This window comes from Ambystoma mexicanum, chromosome 4q, assembly GCF_040938575.1.
Source record: "Ambystoma mexicanum isolate Mex_15411 chromosome 4q, UKY_AmexF1_1, whole genome shotgun sequence".
Lineage (NCBI taxonomy): Eukaryota > Metazoa > Chordata > Amphibia > Caudata > Ambystomatidae > Ambystoma > Ambystoma mexicanum.
The window spans coordinates 229,396,789-229,418,594 of record NC_090928.1 but is presented as its reverse complement, the minus strand read 5'-3'; the positions used below and the strand labels follow the sequence as shown (position 1 = coordinate 229,418,594).

Here is a 21,806-nt window from a genome sequence, read left to right as displayed (position 1 = left end):
ATTGGGCGATCCTGTGTGAGGTAAACCTGGGGGTGTTGTAGGATTCAACTCTCAAGCCCACAATTCGAGGGGGGCTGGACACCAGTTGATCCTGTCAGGCGGGGGGGATAGGGGGTAAGGGAGAGGTGGTCCGGGGGAAGCAAAGATGCAAGGGAGGGGGGCTCCAAGGGGAAGGGAGATGTGCCGGATGGACGTCCCTGACCCCATTTTGGGAACCAGACAATTAGCTTGGTCCTGCGCAAGTCAACATGGCGAGTGGTGATAAGTGAAAGATCATTTCCCTGAACCTCAACAGCTGAAATTAACTGATTAAAAGGAAGAAGATAGAGAGATACCTAGACAGGAACAGCCAGATGTAGTTACGTTGCAAGAAACACATTAATTCATGAGATAGGCGAAGAATAAGATTCTGAGGGTATACCAGACTCATTCAGGCCAATCAGCCCAAGGTGGGGTTCTCATGGCACTGAAAAATGGGTTGGACCTCAACATCACGGAGACGGAGTCAGACGATCAGTCAGACGATCAGGGGCGACACTTGGCGGTAGCTCTTGATGGTAGGGGGGAGGCCTATACAGTAGTAACACTAAACGCACCCAACGCAGGCCAAGACACCTTCATACAAAATGTGCTGACTAGGCTCGAACAGTTAGCAAAAACCCCCAAACATACTAACATGGGGCTTTAACTTTTGCGTGGGACCCTACTAAAGACAGGAGTAACAACTCGGCAGGGACTCAGGCACAACCTTCAACGGACCACAGCGGGAAAATCCACACATTGACCCTGTTAGATGCATCGAGGGAATTAGAGGGCAACAAGGAGGGCTATACCTTCCACTTGCATGCACATCGCTCACACTCTAGAATTGATAACGCCTGGGTTTCAAGAGGGCTGCTAGGACAAGCAGAGAGCATCACACTCTGCACAATATTATCATCAGACCAGGCCCCAATAACACTTACTTTAAAGAGGACTCAGCACACACCTGCACTCTGGAGGTGGCGCTACCCGGCCCCCTTATTCAAAGACTATATGCTTGTTCGGGAAATGGAGGAATAAATTGAGGCCTTTCCTGAGACTAACACAGTTAGGGAGAAAACATGGCAGGTCAGGTGGGACGCGTTCAAAGCAACAATAAGAGGGAGAATCATTGCGATCAAAGCAAGAAGGGACAGGGAATGGAGGCTGGAGGAGGCCTAGTTAGAGGGCAGACTAAAGGAGATAATGGCTAAGATGGGAACAGGTCCGTCCTCAGCTACTAAAGGGGAGTACAGGGTGACCAGGGGCAACTAGAGTTAATACAGACATGGGCGGCGGAACGTTATTTAACATCTCAGGCAAAAATACTACATCAGAGCAAACAAATCAGATCGTCTACTCACTAGGATGTTGCGGAGGGAAGACAAAACAATCCTGAAAATTAAAGTTGGCGGTGGTAGGAGTAGTACCAACAATGACAGAGTTTGTCCAGTTCTACTACAGACTATATAGTTCCGACAATCCATCCCCAGAGCTCCAGCAATCGTATGTTGATAAGATGCCCCTAATGCAAATAACTTTAGAAGAGAGGGGAAACCCTAGACCAGGACATAATGAAGGACTAAGTTAGGGCAGCCATAAAATCCCCATCCATCAATAAAACCCCGGGACCAGATGGCTTTGTCGCAGAGTTCTATAAGATACAAAGAAATACTCATTCCCCACCTCACAGATCTGTTTAATCAATTTGGTATAGACAGGGCCATCTCTAAAACCATGGAGGAAGCAAAAGTAATACTCAGTGCCAAAAAAGATAAGGACCCCACAGACTGCAGCTCCTACCGCCCCATTGCACTAATAAACGCCAACTCCAAGATCCACGCGAAAATCCTAGAGACTAGGCTAGATCAGATCATCCCGAAAAATAGTCCAGCCCGACCAGTCAGGCTTCATTAGAGGACGGCAGACCGGAGACAAAGTGAGGAGAATCGTGCATCTGATCGAAAAGTCTCACCAGAGAGGAATCCCCGCTCTCCTCATGGCTGTGGACGCAGAGAAAGCTTTCGACCGGGTAGAGTGGGGATTCCTCTTCACCAGCATGCGCAAGATGGGATTTGAACCCAGCCTCCTGGGTAGAGTGAGGCTAACTATCGGAACCTGGTTCTCCGCCCTCCATTAACGGAAAAATCTCAGAACCAATGGTAGTCATACGAGGCACCAAGCAGAGGTGCCCACTGTCCTCCATTCTATATGCACTACACTTAGAACCCTTTCTTGCAGCAGTGACAGCCAACGAAGACATAGCGGGGAATCCCATTTTCCGGGGGCATGCACAAAAATGATATGCTCTTGACTTTGACAGCCAGAGGCTTCCCCTGGGGACAGTAGAAAGGGAACTCTCCCAATTCCGGGCGGGGGGTAGGGGGAGCAGGGCTAAAAATAAACCTGCGCAAGACCAAAATGCTCAACCTCTTGAACGAGGTGGTGCACAACCTCAAAAGGACCAAGCCATAGAGATGGGTTGACCATGCCATAATTTACATGGGAATAAAACTAGCCAGCTCAGTGGAACGGTTATACCAAGATAATTATCCTTTCCTTCTGGAGAAGCTCAAACCAAATCGACTGGGGCCCATTATCTATAACATGGTCTGGCCACATCAATGTCTTAAAAATTGTAGTATTACCACAGATACTCTATCACAGCCCTCCCGGTCCACGTCCAGCGGGCCCCATTCAGAGCCCTCCACAAAATGACCAGTAAATTTGTGTGGAATAACAAAAAAAAATTCACTCTGACACAAAACACACATTTGAGGCCTGGCAACAAGGGTGATGCACAAAGGTCAGAGATATGTTCGAGGGGGACCAGGTGAAACAATTCGACCAATGTAAGACAGACTTTGTCATGGGAGAAAGGGAAATATATAGTTATGTACAACTGAGGCACTGGCTGCAACACCCCTCCATGAACCTGCCAACTAACACCCTTCGGAAAATACCTAAACAGGGACCCCGGGGGACAGGCGAGTGGTAACTGCCATATACAAACACAAAAGCGGGCGAGGATTCCCCTATCAAGGCCATACGTGACAAGGTGGGAGACAGTCACTCGGTGCTCGATAAGAGGAAAGCGAGTGGATAAAACTATGGGCACACATCCCCAGTCTAACAAGATCCCTCCAAATCCAGACGTTCTGGCTGAAATTCCTATTTCAAATGGCACATGACACAGACTAGCTTGCACAGTATGTACCCTGGGACTTCGAAGCTCTGTTGGAGGGAATGCGGAGGGGACGGAACATGGAGGCACAGATAGTGGGAATGTCCCAAACTAGACCATTACTGGTGGGGCATACAAGAAGCAATAGAACAGGTCCTAGGGGTTAAGAGCAAGGGGGACAGATGCCTGGCAATGATAGGACTCGATGGGTCATTGGAGGAAATCACCTCACAATCGGGTTGTAAATTCAACATCATTATGATGGCAGCAGCACTGGTGCTGGCCCGAAAATGGAAGTCCAGAGACCCTCCACAGGACCACGAGTGGGTGGTGAAAATTTGGAGCTTCGTCGCATTGGAGTGACTCACCTACTCCATTCAAGGGGACTGCAAAAGGTTCCGTATGGACTGGTCAAGATTGCTGATATACCTAAGGAATGGGGCACATAAAGCATGGTGTCCTAGAAGTAGGGATTTATTAGGTATACCCGATCGGTCTGGGGAAGGGGAACTACGAATGAACCAATCTAAGGCTAAGACGCAGAGAGGAATGCAACACTGTCAACACTTAATGGTAGCTTCCAGGCACAAGTACTATGCCCGGACCAAAGAGCAGGAGGGGGGGGGGGGTAAATCAGGGGAGGAGGGTTACATTAATGTTGGAATGTGTTATTTAGAAATGCTAATAAAATGTTTTGGGGACAAATATAATTCCATTCTGGAAGGGATGAGTGAAAAATGACAAGGAAAGAATGGGTGCCAAGAGGCCACATTTTATGGTGCTGTTGGGAGAGCAGCTTGGCAGGACACTTATTTCACTCCCCACACCCTCCCCCACTAACTGTTGGAACATGAAGTGGAACTCTTAATAAAATAAAGTCTGTCCCTGTTCAGTTACCCATCTAAAATTCTATATACTGTAATGGTGCAGAAGGAGGAAACTGGCACGTGGTATGGTAATTGGCATAAACATATGGTTACTGGCATAAACCTTTATTATTCCAGAAATAAAAAGGAAACCTACCTCTCCCCAACTCCAAAAGGGGTTTCCCCTACCTCAACTAAAATACTAAAGATTCAGTCAGGATGGTCATGTAAATCAAGAGTCCCCATCCTGTGTCAAAAACCTATTTCTGTCCCTTAGACTTATAATCAAACAAATCTTCTTGGTGCAGAAGAATCGCTCACTTCTTCTGGACAACCAATAGTTCCCAGTCTTTGGCAGGATCTTTACCGGATGGAATGATTCCCTTCCCCAGGTCTCAATCCCTTTCCAATACACAAAGTTCCAGGTTGAAATGTTAAAATGCAGTGAAGTACCAGTTCAAACACCAATCTTCCTTATTGCCCATAGTTCTTTCTACACTATTGGATCCTGGAGAATGCCTCTCTTCTCGAAGTGTCTTGTTCTCAGTAGTTTCACAAGGCAGGGGAATGACTCCCTTTCCTCAGGCTTACTTTTCAATTCACAATACCAGGGGGAATGTCTCCCTTCCACTAGCCTTTTCTCACACTTTGTTTCACAGTTCACAGCACATGGGTAATCACTCCCTTCTCCTGGCTTTTCTTCGTATATTCAATATGGCAGACCAGGTTCACTCTCCTGCCAGGTACTGCTACAAAGAATATATGTCTTATACTGTGGGGCAGTTTTACACAAGTTGCTGTCTGTGACAGAACTTGGAAAAGCCCACCTTAGGCGGTAGGGTTGTACCACTTAGATTTAGGCTGAACTACACAACAGTTTGGTAGCAAAGGCTGAGCAGCCAGTCTTAGTCTAGGAGGGAGAAGGGCTGTAGTGAGGGACACAGTAATTAGAGCACTCAATCAGTTGAAGGAAACACTGACACTAGCAGTTACATTAAATAGTCACTTATTTTATATACACCAAGGCTTTAGACATAAGCCATGTAAATACTAGACACACAATTATATCACAGTAGAATAAAAAGGTAGCACACTTTAAATCAAATGTTAAGCAACACAAAAGTGAGAGAAACTACTGAAACAAATAAGCAAACTTTAGATCAACTCTTGCAACTTCAAATAACCTCTGCTTAGCCAATCTTTAAAAGTCCAACCCAATACTAGGCGAGTCTGAGTTAAGGGGGCACTGGGGATGCAGGGACCACGGGCGGAGAAGGAAAAAGGCACGTAAGCAACAGACACAGTCTATGAAGCTTTTCTTCAGGTTTCCAGAACAGTTTGGCAATTGAGAGCCCAATGGGTCGCCCACCCCAACGGCTCTCAAGGTGCCCTGGAGGGGGTGTGCAAGTAACAGCTTTACTGCAGCCCTCAAAGAATCCAGGAATAACACAGCAAGACCAAGGTAAGTACCTAGGCTTGATACAGTACCTTTTCAATTAATAACTTGGTGCAGCAGGTTGGTCCTTAAGGCGAGGAGACAGTTGTCAGTGGTTCGGGTTTCTTGGCCTGGGTGGTTGAAGAAGGCACCTTAAAGGGAACAGACTGATGCACTTGAGCAGTGGGACGCCCAGCAGTGGATCTTCGTGGCACTGGTGCGTTGAAGCCCTTCACAGGCTTTGGCTCAGCAATGATTGTCGTCTGGTAGAGATCTCTTTAGTTCGCAGTGCACAAATTAACTGAGGGGAGGTCTAGGAGCAGAAGTGTTACTACAGGGCCAGTGGTATACCCACAAGGTTTCACAAGTCATTGCGCTGCAAAAAAAATGGCACAGTTCCCAGGGTATTGAGAGTTTGCAGCCTGGGAGGATCACAGCTCTTCGTGAGATGGCGTAAAATACAAGTGGTATTGAGACTGGTTAGGCCCACCAGTCAGGTGGAGAAAAGTAGTCTTCAAGAGATCTTCCCCAGTTGCTCAGAATTCAGGGTCAGTTCTTGAGCAGTCACTCAAAGACTCTGAATTCCACACTTCATAGGAATCGTACATTGGGATACAGATAAATATTCAGAGACTCTGCACACCTTCAAGCTTTTATTGATCCAAATGGACATATTTGACATGTTTCACCCTTGCCGGCTTCCTCAAATATATAGTGCTTTTAAAGCTAAAAGGTTGCTTCAGATTTATGAGGGTCAATGTGTAACATCTTAATTATTTTCATATTTTGTGATGTCAATGTGCATGGCAATGAGGTGCAAGAAGGGGGTAATAGGGGACAGGGACACAGGTTTGGTTGCGAAAGAAGGAATACTGAAGTGGCGGGATGTGCCCCATCGTAAAAAGTTTAGAAAAATCAAAGATTTGGAAGCAAATGAAACTTTTAGAACAAATGGAACAGGCAATATGCCATTGTGAAAAAAATGCCACTTGGCCGAAGAAGCAAAACACAGAAGACTTGTAAATATGAGAGAAACCTGAGTCTTTGAAGCCTGCCTGCAAGGTGCATTCCCTTGATCGGCAGCAAAGAGCTCAGGGGAAAGTCTGGTGAACTGTGTCCAATATAGAATGGTCAAGATCTTCCAATATACACATGATAAAATGACAGATGTATTCTCCCTACGGCGCCACCATCGAACTGACGCTCATATGTGCTTTTTAAGTCAGAAAGACATTCCCTAAAGCCTGCACACCCACATGCCCGTATTGTATTCATTTAAAAGTATTCCCACCTTAAACAGAAAATCCCTTTGCATCTCAAGGCAGACAGTTCAACATGCAAGCGCCTATCTGCCCACAGCTTATTAATAGCTTACCAATAAGTAGACTTCTCAATCTTCGATAGTCTTCCGTTGCATCAAATGTTTCTCCAGCAAATATCAACATTGGCTTTGTACCTTCAGGACATTTGCTGTTCTGAAATGAATGAAATAAATCACACTTCATTTTAATTTCAAAACATCTACTGTGCAGTCCTACTCCAAGGAAGGCGATTGTACCCATAACACAGCAATCCTACAAGTGAAGCAGTCTAGTACTAGTACTCTAGCTCATTAACAATACAAAGTTATGCAAGTTAACCAGAAGGACGCAAGGCGTACTTCTGCATGACTGGTTAGGTGCCGATAGTAACATGTATGTTAGAGGTTCGTTTTTTAAAAATGTTGCGTCAATCACAACGGTAATGGTTATTAACAGCGTTGAGCCTTACCCACGGAGTGGCGTATTTTGCCACCGAGCCAAGGCTATTCAGACTGTGGTCCATTAAATTAAAAGGACAGCATATGAGGATAAAAGGGCAAATGAGGAAGAAAGGATAAACAGTTTAAAGATGTTTATGGGGTAAGGGATCGAGGGTTAGGGGGTGGAGTTTAACACAGTTTTCATTCATGCAGAGTCAGCATAGATTGTTTAAAGCATTGCACGCATCAGAAGAGGTACACGGTCAATGCTCGTGGGAAAGAGTACATGCCTACGAGAGTAGTTTGTGTTCTGAATTTCAACACTTCCAGGAAGCAGTGAAATTACTCTGTGCACACTTTATTGATGGGCTCCACATGCCACTGAAGTGTGGAGGCTGGTTTGTCCAATAGTTACTATAACCGGAGTCTCCAGAGAAATGGATCTGGGACTGCCTACCTGGCTGTGAAGTGTTAAGAAGGATTTCTGAACTCTGACCTGAGGGGCCAGAGGTTAAGAAGGCCAACCTAGTTTCTTGGAACAGGGTAACCTCTGGACAAACCAGACCAATCAGGGTAGCTATGGCAGGCGGTCAAGACTAAGTCTCAAGAGGGGTGAGGGTGACTGAAAGACCTCAATGAGCACAGAGATCAAGGACACTTAAATTACTCCAGACAGGGGTTATATTAAAAATATAGACACATTTATTACAAGGCCTTTGTAACAGACCATAGCAAAGAATCACAGTAACACTAGATTAAACCAATACATCACAATCAATATAATATATATACAAGACCAATGGGGTGTAAGGGGTTAAAAGCACGAAATATGTAGACCACCTAGATGGGGAGGAAAACAGGCAGTGCAAATAATCTTTAGACCCAGTTCCACATCAAGAATACACCCAACTAAGAGGCAGGTGCAAGCCCTACGAAGAGAGGAGCCTTATGCTCAATAGTACATGCACGTGATTGTGCCAATGGACAAAATAGGGTCTCTTCAAGGGTCTCTAGCAGCTCAGGAAGGTGGATAAGGCGATGAAGAACAAGGTCCCACTATTCAAGCAGGGCCTCCACTTGAGGGCAGAGGCAGTTTGAGAGTGCGGGATGGAATCGCTTTTTCGCAATAGCTGTGGAAAGGAAAGGGGCCCTCAGGGGCCACTCCGTGTGTAAAAGTGTGCTCCTGCACTAGGGGCCACCGGTTGGGGTAAAGACTACTGACCAGTCCCCGATGCAGGCAGACCCAAACTTCACCAGTACAGTCCATTTCGCTGGCAGGTTTGAATGCAACAATCAGGACGTCTCGACACCGTGTAGTTCCTGAGATGCAGCGTGGATTCCCAAACGGGACAGTGGCGATTTCCACTCTGGGTGGAGGAATCAGCCCAATTCCACTGCAGCAGGCTTCAGGGGCAAGGGGGTCACAAAGGCAGCGAACTTGCACAGGTAGTTGCCATAGCAGGACAACACGGTAACCGCGTTTACTCCGGTCCGGGCAAACTCGTCTCACTTCAGACATGGGAACGCCAAGTGTAAATTCGGTGTGAGGGTGACGTGGACACAGAGCTAGCAGTATACCAAGTTTTGAGGGCCTCCTCGAAACAGCAGCGGTGACAGAGCAAACGTCCCGTGTAAGCTGGTCAGCCCACTGGTTGGCCCAGGGACACTTCCAAAGAGGCTTACTTGCAGGGTTTGGTGAAGGTGCCGAGAATAGTTGATGCTACTATTCCAATGGGTCGAAGCGTCTTCGCAGACCTTCTAGGACAATCAGATGCAGAGGGGTCCCATGGGACGACAGCGGGCTCAGGGTGCCAAACCTTCCAGCAGGTCGCCAGAGGTTCCTTGACTCGGCTTCTTGGCTCCTATCCTTTGGGCCACAGTGGTCCCAGGCATTCAGGACACTCCAGAATCTCTGGCACCCAGGATGTGTATTGGGAACAGACATCCCAGCCCACATCCTGGAGGCATAGACGCAAGGCATGCAGAAGCCCGCGAAAGCATTGGTTTTTGCGGGAAAGTGCATGACCAAATAAGGACTGACCCTGGTTGCCTCGACCTGGGGAAGGTGAAGGGGTAATCTGGCCAAAGGACAGGACAAAGAACCTCGTGCATGGCCATTTTGGAGCCAGGCCACCTATTCGTGCCAAACGCGGTTACCAAGGCAAGAAAGGGTTAACAATATATGAAACCGATAGCTGCCAACCGTCCTGTCCATGAGACATGTGCACAGTTCATAAAAAGTCCAGCGAGAGTTTCTAGGGCCTTTTGAAATGACTAGAGAACCAAGTGTGCTGTAAGGTAAGTTACATTGAACACTTGTTACATGTTGCACAAAAGTTGCAATATGAGGAAAGGACTAAGGGAAACAAAGTCTCCCAGTACTGACTGTCTTAAGGGCATGTCAGTTTCCCCATAAAAGTGAGTGAAAGCCCAGATGAGTGCAGCTGAGGGCTGTGCTTCTCTGGCAAAGTTTAGTCAAAGGTGTTACCACAGCAGCAAAAAGTTTGGGGGTTGACACATGGAGGGATAATTACATACAATTATGAAATCTTTCCTAACAAGAAGCGACAGCCCAGAGTGACTTGTGCAAGGCAAATAAGCGAGACGCAGAGGAAAGGAGAAATCGGGTATGGAAAATGGAAAAAAGTAATGGTACAGAAAGTGCATGTGGTCTTGCCATTTTTTTTTACATGGGGGGTGGGGGGCACCACATGCAATTGCCATGACCGCAAGTTAACTTTGTTCTAAATTCTTGTCAAATATAGGCAATTTAAACAGCCTTTTCTGCCTGCAAACCATTTGTCTTAGAGGTAATGGGTTAATTGGCGTTATGAAGCTTCAGAGGTAATAACAATGCTTTACCAAGTGTGACTTCAGCATTTGATTTCTAAACAATACAACATCCCAGAAAACAGCCCTGAATTGAAGTATTTAGCTTGTTCTCTTCTGCATAGTAAAAGTAAAGGCTAGCAGTAACCCGTTATTGCCTTGTACATGGAAAAGGTAAAGATCAGCACTAATGTTCTTAATTTTAGGGCATCATTTGTAGGTATGTCTGCGTTTAGAGTTGGAGCCCTACTTCTGGTTCTAATGTGAAAATGAGACCTCACCCCCATTGCTACTAGGAAAACATGTGCATATTCCAAGCCATTGGGCAAATTATCCGACAGGCAATGCTGAAATGCAACAGACCGCAACGGTGCATTGTGGTAAACATCCACTGACGTGCCTGTTCATACAGGACACGGGGCTGTGATGCTCTACGTCGCAAACCTGTTAAAAAAAGAAAAATAAAGAAAAAAAAAGGCATAGTAATCTCTGTTTCTAGGAGAATGCCACCATTCTAGGTCCTGCACCCAATGGGGAAAAGAAAGTTCATGCAAGAGGAAGAAGGTGTTTTAAATGTAGTTATGCACAGACTAACCCCTCTTGTACTAAGCAAAAAATGTCACGTCCAAAGCACTATGTATATCAAAAAACAAGCTGCTGTGACTGCACCATATTTCTGCGCCAGAAGAAAATAAGGCTGAATCCAGGTAGGGTTATGTGATAGGAAGGTTTAATTAAATTGCCCTATAGATTGCACGTGTTTCAGCAAGGTGCCTTTCTCAAATCAGGGCATATCTAGATGCAATAAATCATAAGTGAAAATGGTACATATGCATTCAAAACACCATATTCCATGTCACATTGCAAAGATCAAAAATGGGAAAGCCAAGAGAAAAGTGCAGTCAGCCATAACATAGAAAAGAAAAGTTCAGCAATTGACATATTACCCGTATGCATTTCATTAGAGTTAAAAAATGACAGCGAGAAAGCGTGGGCGATAGGGGAGGATGAATAGGGGTAGAGAAAATCAGAGATATACAAAAAATGAAAAATTAGTGAGTGGTTGTGATGAATCAGTTTTGTGCTAAATGTGCAGTAAGGTAAAGGGTCCTTTCTTACCCAGCATGGTTTCTTGTAACCATTACTGAAGATGTAATAACGGGGATCAATCCCAACTGCGAGGTAGAAGGAAAGGGGAGGGAGGAAAAACAGTGGCGGTTTTTATCATTAGTTATACCAAGTCTGCTAATTATGTTCAGTTTAGACCTAAAGATCCTGATCTTGTTGTGTCAGGGGGCAAAGCTCTCGCTGCCCTTGGCTCTATATAAGTGAAAATGCATTTTTAGAACCATTCAGGGTTCTTGTTGCTCGCGCTGCCCTTGGCTCTATATAAGTGAAAATGCATTTTTAAATACATTTTTAAATCCATTCAGGGTTCTTGTTGAGATACACCATTACTGTGCAAGCTACATTGCACTTATGTATCAAAGAGTCATATGTAATAGACCTTGTAAGTTACATAACATTTCCATATTGCTTGATAAAGGGGTCCATGTCATTGTACTACATCTATGGCATTATGTGCTAGTCCCTAACTATACCTCTTGTGTAGATGGCCAAATCATTACAGTAAATATTACAGAAACTATGCCATCTCATTGTCCAATCGCATCTAGATGCATTAATTCCAATATACGGACGCATCGTCGTGTTACTACAGTAGCGCTCTTGCCCCTTATGGCAGTTCACATTGAAATAAGTGTTTAAAACCTTGTTTGCATACTTGAGTGCCAATTAATGACTTGGTTAGATACCCAAGTGCAATTTAGCATGATCAGAAACTGTGCACCTCAATAAGAACTTCGAATGGATTCGAAAATGCATTTTCATTTACATGGAGACAAAGGCAGTAATAAGTAAAGCACTTGCCAGTTCATGGCTTTTAACATTCAAAGAAGTGCTTAAAATATTCATACGCACGAGTACTAAACAATGACTCTTTGATACCTAAGTGCAATGTAGCTTGCACAGTGATGGTGTATCTCAACAAGTACCCTGGATGGTTCTAAAAATGCATTTTCACTTATATAGAGCCAAGGGCAGCGCAAGCTTTGCCCATTGACATAACAAGATCAGGATCTTCAGGTCTGAACTGAAACTGAACCTAATGAGCAGACTTGGTATAACTAATGATAAAAACCGCCACCGTTTTTCCTCCCTCCCCTATCCTTCTACCTCGCAGTTGGGATTGATCCCAGTTATTACATCTTCAGTAATGGTTACTGAAAACAATGCTGGGTAAGAAAGGGCCCTTTACCTTACTGCACATTTTGCACAAAATGGATTCATCACAACCACTCACTAATTTTAAATATTTTGTATATCTCGGATTTTCTCTACCCCTATTCATCCTCCCCTCTCCCCCACCCTCTCTGTCATTTCTGAACTCTAATGGAAATGCATACGGGTAATATGTCAATTGCTGAACATTTCTTTTCGATTTTATGGCTGACTGCACTTTTCTCTTTCCCATTTTTGATCTTTGCAATGTGACATGGAATATGGTGTTTTTTTAATGCATACGTACCATTTTCACTTATGATTTATTGCATCTAGATATGCCCTGATTTGAGAAAGGCACCTTGCCGAAACATGTGTAATCTATAGGGCAATTTAATGAAACCTTCCTATCACATAACCCTACCTGGATTCAGCCTTATTTTCTTCTGGCGCAGTAATATGGTACAGTCACAGCAGCTTGTTTTTTTTTTAGTTTAACAAACGGAGTCAAAGAACTCAAAGTCTCCGTTCTATGACACACCAATGAGAGTGCACATTTTTGCATTTAACCAGGTCGCAGAGGCACAAAGTGATAGACTCAAAAGTTCCTTCACATCACTATGTATATCACCAAGGATATAAAACAGATCCTAGTAGCAGGGTGGGGAGAGGATCGCAAGTGGGTGCACCCATGACCCACCATCATTTTGGGTGGCAGCAGAATTGCGTCCTTTGCTTATCCTGCACACCCCCATGGCAGATCCATAATTTCATTGTGCTGATTTAGACACCAGGCAGCTGACAGCCATTCAGCTCGAAATAGGAAGGTGAGCTGCTAACATTTGCAGCCATATTTTTCCTTGGCAGGGAAGATTGGAAGGGGAAGACTTTACCCTTTCAAAACGGTCACCTCACTGGAATTCCATCCCAGAGCAGACAAATCTCAACTATACATATATAGGGGTAGAGTCCGCCTAGCTTTGGAGACCACTGCAGTCATAACTAGATCTGACCAGATGTACGAACGGGTGCCTGGTATGTTCTCCTGAATCCAAACCCTGTGTGCTTGTCCGATGCAGCCAGGGATGTCATTTGGGGGTAGCCAGGGATTGCACCTGGTACCCCATGCAACCTGCTTGCTACACCCCCCCACCCCACCCGCCCCTATACCCGGGCAGTGGTCAGCTACCCCCTGGTCAAGGAGACGCTGCCAATGGAATTCAGACCAGTCTCTCTGGGGGCCCCCAGTTTATGTAGAAACAAAAGAAAAAGAAAACTTGCACAATCCAATGTCAGTTTATAAAAACAGTAATATAGCAGCTGGCATTCCTACAAACTCTTAGAGAATGTAAACTGCAGGAAAATAGTAATTGTTCCTTCTCGGGGGGTATAACTATTCTGAGGGTTGGTAGTAATTGTTTTCCATTTCCACCTTTTCAACTTGAACGCTAGTATTAACCCATATTTTAGATGACCTTTGCACTTGTAAACATGAACTTGTGACTTAAAACCAAACCACGCCATGAATCTCTTCTTAAATATGTGATTTAATGACCACTGGCAATTGGTGTTATTAACTCTTTTTGCAATGTTTTAAATTACTAATGCCATTTGTGATTTCTAAACCTGCAATACATGTCATGAAATACTTACCCAAAAAACAAACCATGCGCAAAATACTCAATGCTAGAGCATGCTGCTTTATTTAAAGTTTTTGTGGTTTTCAAGAAAATTCAAATTTCAAACTTCTTGAACATGGAGCAGACTTACTTTAGGTCTGTGAAGTTCATACATCATTTTATTTTTTTTTTTAAATGTTGGGTCAATATAGCTTTAGTCCAATCACCCTGGAACGTGATCATTCTTCAGATACTCTCAAGACACTCTGAAGCACCCGAGAAGAACTCACTGGACATCCTTTAAGAAAGTTGTGTTGGGGAGAATTCTCATAAATGTGCACATTTTTTTTTTTTTATTGGATTGGCTGATAAAACAACCTTTCAATTTATACAAATTACATCATTCAAAATTTAAAAACAGTTAATGTATAGTAGAAAAATTATCTAAAGTTCCAGACGTATAGATACAGAAGATAGAAATATACATGATTCAGTGAATATAAAATATCAAACTTAATAACACAATCTTGTAAAAAAGGGATACATGTCCCTGGCCTTCTGTCTAAGTTCCAACTCATGTAAAAAGCCAATAGTGGCTATTCTTACAGACATTAGTTTAGCACCAAAAACTTGTAACCAGAATTCCTCATTCTCAATCGCTCTAAAGAAATTTAAACAATGTGTAAAATATTTACAACATTGTGGATGCACTCCAGAACAGTATGCAACGATATGCTTGAAAGTTTCAGGGTACACAGCAAGATTACAGAACCTACAAACATTCTGATCAGAAGCCAGGAGCTGCCGTCTATATTGTCTCTCTCTGGTGGACCACAGGTTTAAGTGGAATCTCATAAAATCTTGCCTAAATTTGGGAAAAGGATATTTTATTAAATATGATTCTGGGATTCTGAACTTTTTATGTCCAAATTGGGCTGGTTCCCAGTGTTTAGAGAGCGGACACAAATCCAATCCCGTTGATAGAGCTTCAATTTTGCACGATCAGGATTATTAATTAAAAGAGCAATTGTAATATCGGCATCAATGAGAATGTTTATGGCCAAGATCCGCCAGCTCTTTGGAAAGTGTTGCATAGATTGTAGCAAGTATCTGGCTAAAATATAGGAGATGTCCTTGTATTGCAAGGAGATTATACATTTCCTTAGCAACAAGCAGAGTTTACAAGCAAACATACTGTATAAAGATATTGAGCCTAATTTGAAGCGGATCTGAGCAATGGGGACACGGTTAAGTTGAGTACTGAACGCCAGAATGTTCCCTGTAATTGGTCCCAGAATACACAAGTTTTAGGTGTTCGGGTTTCAGAACCATAAGTGATGATGGGTATCACTTTCACTGAAAAAAAAAGTTAGAAGAGGGATACATGTGAATTTACCAAACCTGTAAAGAATTACTTTTGACAGAGATTAGGGCCTGTAATGTGGAATTTATATCTGATAAGTAGAGTGAATTATTCACCGTGTTACTAACAATCACCCCTAGGTATCTGTAAACAGAAGCAGAAAGGATACGTTCTTGGTCTAGAGTCCATATAAACGGCTTGCACATTTTAAGCCTCGTGTTGAAGCATTCCATGACAGTTTTTGCTAGATTAATAGTCATGGCATTTTCATGTACATAGGAAGCTAAACCTCTAATTAATCTTTGCAATCCCACCGAGTTTTTGAGAGTAAGATCATCTGCATAGAGGACCCATGGAATTTGATGGGATCCTAACTTAGGGGCATCTAAGTTAATATTTATACATTTTTCTCCCATATCCAGAATGAAGAGATTAAAGATGGTAACTGCCAGAATACACCCTTGCTTAAGGCCTCGAAATGTCACTAAAGATGTAGTCAACTGGCTGTCAGTATGATTGTCAAGGAACTTGTTTTTTGGTTTAGAGGTGGTGCCAAATTGCTGCAACAGGTTTGTATAATCAAGGCCAGTCGCAGTAGAAAGCAAGGATTTCAAAAACCTATCCTTTAGCAAAGTGCTGAACTGTAATAATTAGGTTCAGTCCAGTGTAATCGATACGAGGCACAATTTATCTGAAGAGTGCCCGACATCTTGACAATAGGTATGTCTGGGCTGTTCTTACTAGTGATCCATTGGAGATTCAGGATATCATGATCGCTTTCAGCAGCCAGTAAAACCTGAAAGCCGGTTAAAGAAATAAGTCGATCACAGCGAACATAAATAAAATCAATAGAGGCAGTAGAAGTACCCCTCTTCCAAGTGAAGTGGGGAAGAGAGACCTCAGGGAATAACCCATTGACCATAACCAAGTTCTTAGAGTCAATGAAACTATTCCAGCATCTTAGTCTGATGATAGAGGAGGTTTTGCAGTTAAAGACAATGTAGATTTAAATATCCAGCTAAAATGACATGATCAAATGAAGAGGTTTGAAGCATACTCTGCCATAGGGATTCAAAAGCTTTAAAAAATACATCCAGAGATTGTGCAACAGGATTCCAATATACGTTAATTATAGAGTAGTGAGTCTGCCTAATAATTATCTGTACAAGCTGCAGATAAGGATTATGTGCTTGCTGCGCCACTGAAGAGATATGTGGGCTGTTTTTTAAGGCAACCAAGAGGCCGGACATCGGGCGACCTCTGACCAAACAAATTGCTGGATTTAGAATTATGTGATGATTATCCCAAGATGGACACTGAGCTAACCACGTTTCTTGAAAAAGAATGACATTGTGACCAGCCAATTTGTTAGCTGAGGGCAATAGGAGATGTCGGTCTCCCCTTGTATTCCAACTTAGAAGGGAAATGGAGTTCATGGAACAACGGGAGGACTTTGCTATTTGCACATGAGCATTTACATTGCAATGAGTTCTGGGCAGGGCCTTTTCATGAGCCAACAGTCTCTGTAGATCCTTCGTTCAGTTGATGGTTTCTTATATTGGAGGAAGGATAAGGGGCAGATCTCATGATGTCTATCACCAGATCAAAACCTAGTTCCTTTAACTTGGATCAAGCCGCCCACAGAGTGTTAAGTACGACTCTTGATCGCAGCCAGATCCTGGCAACAGAGAGATCCAAGTCATAGGGGAATTCTACCAATTCAATATCGGAGGTTTGGATGTCTTCAAGCATCGGAATATCTCGGAGGATTGCCAAATACCGCTTTGATTCAGGTCATATTTAGTGTAAGGGAGCTTTCTAAATTTTATAATTAGAGAACGAAGCAAGTGTCGAGGCCCGTCTTTTTTCAAAAGGAGAGACTGAGTGGCCGGGTGCTTGGTCAAAAGGTTAGGAAATGCTTCAGAACCTTGCTTAGGAGGCACGAGTGGAGTTTTGGGGGCAAAAAAAGGGGCCTTGGATTTTGCCTGGAAAGCTTGTGTCAAAGGCTGTTTTTCCACTTGCTTATCGTGTCACCTAGGGGTATTCGATGGTTTGGGAAAATGTTTGGATATATACTGGTCAATTGTCCTGGACATAATTTGTTCAAATGGAAGACTCACAAATGTAAGGTCAGGTTTTCCAGAGTCTTCAAGTTTTGAAATAACTTGAGGATTAGTCAGAGGAACTCGGGAAGCAGCAGGAATTGAAATAGGCCCCAAGGCTTGAGTAAGAGGAAGGGTTGATGAACTGGTGTTTTCCGTTGTGGCATTATTGGTATTAGGATTAGACAGATTACATTTAATGGGTTAGGAGGACATGTAAGAATCAATCTTTTTTCGAATTTCAGAACGCCCGAGGCTGAGAGGTAAATCGTTTTAATTGGAGCTTTTAACATAGAAAAATTAGAGAGTTATTAGGTAGAGATTGCGGCTTCTCAGTTAGTGCGACAAGCTCATTCAAGGGAGCATAGAATAGGGGTGACACAGAAGGCAAAGTTTCTTTAATTCTCTGAACCAAAGTCATTTTCGCATACTTAAATTGCACCGCTTTAGCTGCGAGAATCAATTTGTTCGATAGAATTTGGATTGCTTCAATAAACGACATTGTGGCCGACGAAGAAATGTGTTTAGAAGCTCGGTTTTTGGGTTGTCAGTTTTCCTAGAGTTAGGTTTTTTTAGTAATTTCCTTGATGAGTAAGGAGCCCCCTGAAAAGATGGTGCAAGGTTGTTTTTTCAGGGCTGTACAAGCAGACAGAGGAACACTTGCAGCAACACCTAGAGAAAGCAGTTCGATGGGAGCATCCAAGGATTTCGTGGATGAGAAAGGTTCTTCATATATTACTCGGGGGGGGGGGGGCGGTGAGAGGGGGGGTTGAGAGGGGGTTGGGGGGTGGGGGGGGGGGTACTGGGACCTGTATGAGCAGGCAGATCACCATCCGCAGAAGCGCTATGCAATGAAGTCAAACTAGTTTTTTTGGCTTTAGTTTGCATATGCAATGTTAATTTATTTTGCCATTTAGTCAGTTTTAAATTTGCATAGCTTGTTTTGTCAACTTAGAATCCATAGTTTCATACAGTTTAAACAACGAAGAAAACGCTAAATTCATTGCGTGAAGGGTTGTTTCAACTAATATTGCAGTGGAAACTGCAAACTGAGGGGGATGAACCAGAGCGCCTTGGGAAGAAGGGTGGGCAGATGACGGAACAAAGGGGGGCTGACGTGGAGTAGGAGCAATATAGGCGGAAGCTACAGCTGGCTTTTCAGAGTAAATACGAGATACTTCAGGCAAATTGTTAGTGTCGACCTCTCTGCCACCAACAATAAAGGAGGAATTGGAATGGAGTTATAACAACAGGGTACATTTTTGCACTAGAGGCAGGAAAAGCAGAAAGTGGTTCTGAACTTTCTGTAGGAGCAAACGGTAAGGGAACGTTGGAAGGCGGGGGGAGTCTCCGCTCATGGGAGTAGGTATAACAGCATTAGGGGATCCCTCAGCCTCACAAATAACATCTAGAGGCCCACAAGTGGGCAACGCCCATGGGGTTACATGTACAGATAAATCACTGCCTTTAATCATGGTGGCATCCGAAACAGTCAGAAATGGGTCCAATGATAAAATAGGAGCAGTGTTAGGAGCGACTGAACTAAAGGGTAGTAATGTCATATTAGCAGTATTACTGACGGATTAAATAGCATTTGATGGATGTCTCAGGATTCTACCTTTTGTTTTGAACAGCCAAAAGCTAACGCCCGAGACCTGGAGCTCGAGTGAGGTTGTGGCGTCCTACCCATTGGCTTTCTTTTGGAGTTGGCAATTGTAGGAGTCACGGGATCCAGCATGTTGGATTTTAGAGAGTAAATACTGCCCCACATTGGCCAGACTCAAAGAGACAGGGTGTGAAAACACAGTACAGTTTCAACGCTCCAAAATGGCAAAGACACAGACGCTCACTTAGGAATCACTTGTGAAGCGCAAATGTGCCAATTCCCCTCACCTTAGAGACCCCCAGCAAATTTGCTGGATTTTGAGGACTGATTTTTTTTTACCTGGAAAGCCTTTTTTCCCCACTCATGTATTTTGATGTATGTTTTACTCTTGTGTTCTTTGATTATGAAGTTTTAAGATAACTCCATAAGCCTCTTTTCATGTGTGTTACACAGCACCCTCAGTGCAGTGACACAGGGATGTCTTTGTAGACTTCCCAAAGGTTTAAATACCTTCTCTGGGATAAACTACTGTTTCCCAGAGAATGTAAGGTTACATTGACTTTAGACTTTTTAAATTCCTAGACCCAGCACACACCATCTTCCTATAGAGTCCTGGAGGGGTTACCTAGTATTCCCTGTATCCAGATACTCATGCAGCAAATGCTACCTTTTATCGAAATGGCTGGTGGCAGTGGTTTTAGAACAAACTAGCATGATTTTTCCCGACCGCGAACACTGGTAGCTAAAAATCGCGGGAGCCATGTTTTTCAAGAGGGAGCCTTAAGTCCCTTTGTTTAAACAGGTCCCGGTCTTTTATCGCCATTTCTTTTTGGAAAGGTCCTAGTCTTTGTCTCTGCGCGCCAAACCAAGTTTGGTCCCTTTGTTTCCATGCCTTTGGCGGGCTTCAGGACTGAAGACCGCCTCTGGCGTCTGAGTGTCTGGGGTGGGCAGGAAGTGAGGGAGGTGACCGAAACTCCATGTGCTTAGTCTCTTGGAGACCCAAATGCACTCTGGCGTGATTGGCTGGCTTGCTGTCTGGCAAGGACAGCCACCCTGCTGGGTGAGTGGCAGCTAGGCTGGAATGAATGGGAGAAAACGGTTTAAAAGGCGAGTCTCCTGGACTGGAAAGCAGAGTCGACCACTGGAACGAAAGAACTGAAGACAAGCTGGAAGAGGACGGCTGCTGCAACTCCTGACCATTGGTTTGCCCGGTGAAGTCCTGCTGCAGGTCCGAATTGCCAAGTTCATCTCGGCAGAGAAGCCCCTTCAAGGACGACTTCTTCCTTTGAGTTGGTGCAACCAATCAACTCGTAAGTCACCTGGATACCATTCTCGAAGCTGGTTAGGATTAACCAGGGGAAAGGACACCAGTTGTGTGCTTCAAGAACAGCTACTCTAACTGAAGTGACTCCATTTGGTCTGCGTTTTCCAACGATCTCGTGCAGGAGTCCCCCGAGGTCTCCCTCTTGTCCCCAAGACCGAAGCCCAGGAACAGGGAGATCTGCAGGAACTGCCAGGAACAAACATGTTAAGCTGCATCTTTTGCTTCATACTAAGGTACTTTGCCAACCCGATTGAGAGAACGCTTCTCTTGCAGTGAAAGTTTGTGGCACTTTCCCAACTTACAGGCCTAATCAGCTTGTGACCCAACATATGATTCTTTTTCGTACAAACTACTTGAGAACTTTGGCAAAGACTTTAGCATTTACTTCAAGAACTGCTCTTTCCTATCCAAGACAATAGTCCATTGATTTTGGCCTATGCCTATTGAACTGAATTGAGTCCTCTAGTGAACTATAACTATTTGCACTGCCTAAGAAAGTATTTGTGATCTATTCTATTAACTTGTGCCTTTGCCTTCACATTCGAAGTGACTGAAATGCTCTTTGGCACCATTTTCAGGGGAGCATAAATTGTTCAGAAACTTATTGGTTTTGTGTTGAAGTATATTTTTGTATAATATTAAATTGCCTCCTTCTAGTGATTGTTTTCTAAATGATTGTGTAATAAATTAATAAGTGTTTTACCAAGAAACCTTGAGTGCAAGTGTCTACTTGAACCACCGTGATTGTAATACCTCTGTGTAACTTCTAGTACTGTTCAAATTTCCTCATGAGATAAGCCTGGCTGCTCAGCTCGCTACCACAAAACTGTGGTACAGACTTATACCAAAGGTTGTTTTTTGCTTAAAACTGTAGTCCTAATTGTATGTGGTGGTCCCAGAGGGTACTGCATGCAATTCTGCCCAACAAGTTTCACTTTCCATTCCAAAGCCTCAGTCTGAGGTGAAGAAGAAGCCGTCCAAGGCAGAAGAAAGATCTGCCCCCTACCCACTCCCAGGGCACATTGGGGGAGAACCTTTGTTGTGGCGCAGGACACACTACTATGCACCGGATTCTCAAAGCTGGGAAAGAAGACCCTAAATGGATCCATTCTGGCGAGTCCCTTAGTGGGCTTATCATCATCCGGACCAGACCAGCTGAAGCTCCCTGTCCTGCCAGACGAACAAGTTGTACCGGATTCACCACACCTTCCACGAAAGGGAAGACGCTGGCGCTGCTCCAGCAAACCAAAGTGTTGCTTGCACTGGGAACCAGGTCAACGCTGCCTTTTGCCCTAGCAGAGCCCGTCACCTGCTAGGCCCGAATTCACTGATTGCCGCTGGGACACAAACCACTGGAGAGTCGCACGGCAACTCTACCCAGGGGTTACAACCATGGCTCAACCCGTCTAGCCCTCGAACGGCCGCCTCACCGACCC

General features: G+C 44.1%; 1 protein-coding gene across 1 annotated transcript in view; it reads right to left on the bottom strand.

The window, feature by feature from the left end:
* Positions 1-21,806, bottom strand: part of RPF2 (ribosome production factor 2 homolog) — a 420,196-nt gene that overhangs the window by 210,076 nt on the left and 188,314 nt on the right. The window contains exon 7 of the mRNA XM_069607771.1: positions 6,882-6,981. Within this exon, the coding sequence (XP_069463872.1) occupies positions 6,882-6,981 (100 nt within the window). The remainder of the gene's footprint in view (positions 1-6,881; positions 6,982-21,806) is intronic.